We start from the raw sequence: 6,012 nt of genomic DNA, 5'->3' as shown, positions 1-6,012 counted from the left end.
AATTTCACTAAAACTCATATTAATAGAATAATTCTTTTAATAGTGCTCTATGGATTGTAGTTATTTCCAATCAAGATTTGTAACTAGTTGCATATACAATTGGATGAACAATTTAAGTAAACCTTATCACTTAGTTGAAGGTCATACAATATTTTTATAAGCTATTCTTAAGTCCAAACACAGGTTTTGTTTGGGAGTTAGGAGGGAAAGAAAAGGAGAGAGATGAGAAGGTAAAAAGGGGGAGGAAGGGAAAGAAAAAGGAAGGCAAATTCAAGTAAGCTCCTCCCTTGTTTGGAAGTATGAAATTTAGATAGGAGGTGGATGGAGGGTTAATGTAATACAAAATATTATTTTACCCTCCTTTAAAAAATTAATAGTATGTTATGTATTATATAATGTACAACAAATGTACATAAATATAATTAGAAAATATTAGTAAGGGTAATCATGTATTTAACATTGTTTTCCTCCCAAAAAACCCAATTAGGGGGAACACCAAAAAATGGTATAATGAGGGTTTTGGAGGGTTTTAAAAATTCTCCAAAACCCTACCCCTTCTCTAACCAAACTCCCAAACAAGAGAATTTCATCTTAAGCTCTCCCCTTCCTTCCCTTCCCCTTCAAAATAAGTCTCCCAAACAAGGCATTAGGTACTTAAATAATCTCATTATTACCTCTTCGAGACGACCCTTTTATCTTTTTGTTCCGGTTTTCCATGTACAATTTACTCTTGTACATTGTTTTGGTGCCGTATAGGCTGGTACTTCAGAGCATACTGTATCACTGGGTCCAAAAATAAAAGTCATTGCAGTTGATTTATCAAAATTGATTGATTTACAAAGAAGGTTATAACTGTCATATATATTGAAAGTTGAAACACATTGTCTTGTAAACATAGAAAAGTAACTAAATGGAAAACAAACTCTAACTAATTCTCCTAACAAATTAATAAACACGTGTTATAAAACAAGTTCAACATGCATTAAATATGTAAAATGTGTCAATTACAATAATTGTTCAGTGAATGCTCCACTTAATTTTTTAACCAGTTAATCGATTAACATTTACCATACAATTAATTGATTAACTGTTATTGTTGTTGTCTTGTTTCCATGTTACTTTGCTTTCCAATGAAAATTAAAGGGTTCAGACTCTCACAATGCATCTGTCATAGGAGACATTGTTGGAGACCCTCTCAAGGACACTTCGGCCCCTCACTCAATATTTTGATCAAGCTCATGGCACTTGAATCATTGAGATTTGCTCCATTCTTTGCAGCCCATGGAGGCTTATAATCTTCAAATTACTCTACTGTCCATGCTGTTTCAGCTTCAAACATGTTCTCCAGCATCTAGTGGAATTTTGATTTGTGAGATATATATACTATATAGTGCTTGCTTATGTAATTAAAAGTCCAGGTATGAAAACTAAGAAAACATGTTTTGCTTAGTTTGCATAAAATATTTAGAGTTGAATAGGATAGCAATATAAAATATTTTTTTACATTCTTAACAAATCATCTATCTATGTAGAGACTTGCTTAAAACATTGTTAACAAATCATATTCATTAATTTTGTAAGACACTCATATCAATACGTTATGATTGTTATTAAATAAGTTTTATTGCTTTATTAATCAATAGACTATATCACCACACCAATTAATAAGTTTAATGAATTAAGATAGAATAATAAATAAGATCTTATCCTCCTATATAACAACATTCCATATAAAAAAGTGGGAAATATATGCATTATATTGTATGATTTTTATATCTTATTATTATATCATTTATTATTGACTCTCTGAAAAAATACAAATTAATTATTGAACAATATACTGTCTATATATAAATGTTTATATTAACAGTGTATAGATGTTACACTATAAAAACATTTAATTAATTATGATATTAAAATGGTGGGATTGTCCTTCAATCATACATGATAAAATGAATAATTAAATCAAAAATTCAAAATAGTAATGAATATTTAAAAAAATTAATCCACTTTAGGATGTGATAAGATCTGAAACAACTTATTTATATTTAAAAGAAATAGTTATATGAAGGCAAATCAATATATCATATGTAGAAATGAACGTATCTATTTAAACTAGTATGTTTATGTCTATCAACCCACGTTTTTATTTTAAACAATTAAATATTTAATTTCTATATATTTTATTTTATATAATTAGAATGATCTTTTCTTTTATATTTAATGTACTTTATACTATATTCTTATTGAAAAATATACTTGAAGTATTGTTTTTAGTTTTTATTAGAATATCCCATTTGTATTGAAAGTGACAATTTTAACTTATAATTAATGTGTTTGTTGATAATAGAAATTACTGGTGATAGTTTATATACGTTTCAGTTTTATATATTACTTGGACCAATCAATAACAGTATGCCACGTGACATTAATGACAATGTCGGAGTAAGTGGCATTTCTCTACTGGTTTCAGTCTTCCAAATCGTGTCCACGTAAGACTGAACAACTTCAATTTCCAATTATACCCACCACACTGAAAATGAAATGCACGATGAGGCAACAGTATATATCAGCTCCTCACACCTTACCTCTCACTTTCTTCTAATTCCTTTCTCTTTTAAATCCTTCAAACCTAGCAATGGCGCTTAGGGTCCCACACCCGAACCTTAGTTCTCTCCTTCTTCTTTCTCTCTTGACGATCGCTTCCGCTAAGGTCTTCTTCGAAGAACGTTTCAATGGTATTTCATCCTCTTTCCGTTTCTGACTTCATTTTAATTTACTTGATCGTGAGCTTCAGTTTTGTGTTTTTTTTTTATGTATTTCTGGTTTTCAATTTTTGAATCTGGTGTCATTTCGTTCAGGATCAAGGTTTTTTTATGTGTTTGAACATCGACCTGAAGTGTTTGAATTTTTTATTTGTATTTTGGAGTAGATCGGCGAATGTGTTTACCGTTTTGGTTTTATTTTATTTTCTTAATTTTTTAAAGGTGCTGTTTGGTTAAGGCTTAGGTTGGTTGATATTGTTGTTGATTAAGTGGTGAATGTGATGTTGTCTTTTTTATCAATTGTAAATATTTTAATTTATATATCTTCTTTGTACATTGTCTATAAACTACTTTAAGAACTTTACATTTTATTTTTTTAGTTCGTATTCATTGTTCGTTTGTGTCTTTCTAATCTCGTATTAGTATTTTTTTGTGTTTCTAATTCATGCTTATGTGTGTACTGTGATGAATTTTGAAGCTGGATGGGAAAGTCAATGGGTTAAATCTGATTGGAAAAGAGATGAGAATTTGGCTGGGGAGTGGAACTCCACTTCTGGTCAATGGAGTGGAGATGCCAATGACAAAGGTAAACTGAATTATATGCTGAATTACTCCTATGTATATTATGTCTTATAGTGTTTAATTTTACATTTAACTTGATACTAAGGTACATTTTGCTTGAATGTTTGATATCTCTATAGGTATTCAAACAAGTGAAGACTACAGGTTCTATGCTATTTCTGCTGAGTATCCTGAATTCAGCAATAAGGATAAGTCACTAGTCTTCCAATTTTCTGTCAAGCATGAACAGAAACTTGACTGTGGTGGTGGTTACTTGAAGTTGCTTAGTGGTGATGTTGACCAGAAGAAATTTGGTGGGGAAACTCCTTACAGGTGATTTATATATAACCTTTTGTATCATTGCTCTTTTGCTATGTATGCTTTACATATGTTAAAATTGTTTTTTTTGGATACTTGTTGTTCTGTTGCAGTATCATGTTTGGCCCAGATATCTGTGGTCACTCCACCAAGAAAGTACATGCAATTCTCACCTACAATGACACAAACCACTTGATCAAGAAGGATGTTCCTTGTGAGACTGACCAACTCACTCATGTCTACACATTTATTCTCCGACCTGATGCAACGTACAGCATCTTGATTGATAATGTGGAGAAGCAAACTGGTAGTCTCTACTCAGATTGGGATCTTCTCCCTCCAAAGAAAATCAAGGATCCTGAGGCCAAAAAAGTATTTCACCTACTGCTTTACTGTTTTGAATTATTTCTCAAATTAGTTTTAGGTATTGATAATTTCTTATCATAAAACTCACAGCCCGAAGATTGGGATGACAAAGAGTTTATTCCTGACCCTGAGGACAAGAAGCCAGAGGTAATACATTTCCTAAAAAGCTTCACATGTTGTACTTGTATGAAGTTTGTAAGTGTATTTATGTAATGTACTGACATCTTTTATTTGTAGGGTTACGATGACATCCCAAAAGAGATCCCAGACCCTAATGCCAAGAAGGTATCCATCGCTTTATTATTTCCCAGTTCTATATAATGTATACCTAACATTTTATCTTAGTTACTGATAAGATAATAAATTGTTTCTCTAGCCTGAAGACTGGGATGATGAGGAAGATGGTGAGTGGACAACACCTACCATTGCCAACCCTGAATACAATGGCCCATGGGAAGCAAAGGTTTGTGGAATTTGAAATTTGTGGCATGTATTTGGGAATGGATTTATTTTCTAACTTTGTGTCCCGAATCTCTTCAGACAATTAAGAACCCTAAATACCAAGGAAAGTGGAAGGCACCACTTATTGACAACCCAGGTTTACATCGATCCTTATTTCACAGTAGTAGTTATATGCATTATGTTTTTTTATAAAAATATATACGCATTCTCTTATTTTAGAAGATACATAGCTAGTCATCCATTGAATTAAGAATGACTATAACATTTGAAGAATATATCTTTCAGATTTCAAGGATGACCCTGAACTCTATGTTTTCCCCAAGTTGAAGTATGTGGGTATTGAATTGTGGCAGGTAAAGTTTTCATGTTGTTTACTAAAAAACATTTAGTTGATCTTTTGTATCCAAACTCTTGACAAGTAAAATGATTGATTTGCCAGGTGAAATCCGGTACCCTGTTTGACAATGTTTTAATTACCGATGATGCTGAATATGCTAAGCAACTTGCTGAAGAAACATGGGGCAAGCAGAAGGATGTAAGCTGTTTATTCACGTAATCTTGTAGTCTTGGTATTTTGTTGAAAGATTTGATCTCTTTAATGAAAATATATTCTTGCAGGCTGAAAAGACAGCATTTGAAGAGGCAGAGAAGAAGAAGGAGGAGGAGGTAATACTTCTTGACTTTGTTTCTTCCATCAAAGAAATTCTGTTTTGAAAAAACAATTTTTTTCTTATAATTTTCCTTTCCAACTCTTCACCAGGAAAAAAAGGAAGATCCAGTTGACTCAGATGTAAGTGGAGCTACTAATACCAAAATTTAGGTCCATAATTAGTTATCACATGGTTCTAAGAACTGAATATTCTTTTTAGACTGAGGAAGATGCTGATGATGCCGATGACTCTGAAGCTGACTCGAAAACTGACGCTGGGGAAGATGGTGAAGCCAAGGAAGAGGATGCTCATGTATGTTTTTCACCCCCTTAACTTTACATGAGTCATTTTTGGCAACTATCTGTTTTATAATTCTCTTCTCATTTGCCTTTTATTTGCAGGATGAGCTCTAAGGAGTTAATGAAGGGAATACAGAGCAATAAAAGTTATGTTCAGGGGAGAGGCTCTAATTTTTACCCTCTTCTATATAATCCTGTTTAGTAGTTGTAGGAATTTTCTTCTAGATAAGTAAAACGTTTAAATCTGCAAGCAAAAATTTTGAGGTGTTGCTTCAATCTTGTTTGACTATTTCAGCGGATTAGAACAAAGGAAAATGTCCACTTTTTTATTTATGATTTTTATGTTTCGGTCAATTGAGTTGGTAATTCTGCCAAATTTGCGTCAAAATATTGCTTAAAATGGTTTGTTACCCTCCACTTTTCCCACCTAAATTAAGGGGAAAATTTACTGAAAGCATCTAAAGTGGAATTAGTGTAACGTGGCGAGGTTGGGGCGATTACCCTTCGGTTTGGATTTTGGAAATGATCAGTTTTTTATGTAAGAGTTCTTCTAACTTGGCTAAGTAACAATTCGGATTTGAGTTAAGCATT

At 32.3% G+C, this 6,012-nt stretch overlaps 1 protein-coding gene across 2 annotated transcripts; it reads left to right on the top strand.

Annotated features, from left to right (window-relative positions):
* Positions 2,591-5,775, top strand: LOC109354746 (calreticulin-like). 2 transcript variants are annotated; one of them, XM_019597447.1, is made up of 14 exons: positions 2,591-2,734; positions 3,240-3,351; positions 3,467-3,659; positions 3,758-4,016; positions 4,101-4,157; positions 4,248-4,295; positions 4,387-4,473; positions 4,551-4,608; positions 4,758-4,825; positions 4,912-5,007; positions 5,091-5,138; positions 5,233-5,262; positions 5,342-5,434; positions 5,524-5,775. In XM_019597447.1, exons 1-14 carry the CDS (start codon positions 2,639-2,641, stop codon positions 5,533-5,535), a joined length of 1,257 nt encoding a protein of 418 aa, XP_019452992.1. In that variant the 5' UTR covers positions 2,591-2,638; the 3' UTR covers positions 5,536-5,775. The 2 variants fall into 2 exon arrangements, with proteins under 2 accessions (XP_019452992.1, XP_019452991.1); XM_019597446.1 differs by having other exon boundaries at positions 2,592-2,738; positions 3,244-3,351.

This window comes from Lupinus angustifolius, chromosome LG08 (assembly GCF_001865875.1).
Source record: "Lupinus angustifolius cultivar Tanjil chromosome LG08, LupAngTanjil_v1.0, whole genome shotgun sequence".
NCBI lineage: Eukaryota > Viridiplantae > Streptophyta > Magnoliopsida > Fabales > Fabaceae > Lupinus > Lupinus angustifolius.
This window is presented reverse-complemented; position numbering and strand designations above follow the sequence as displayed.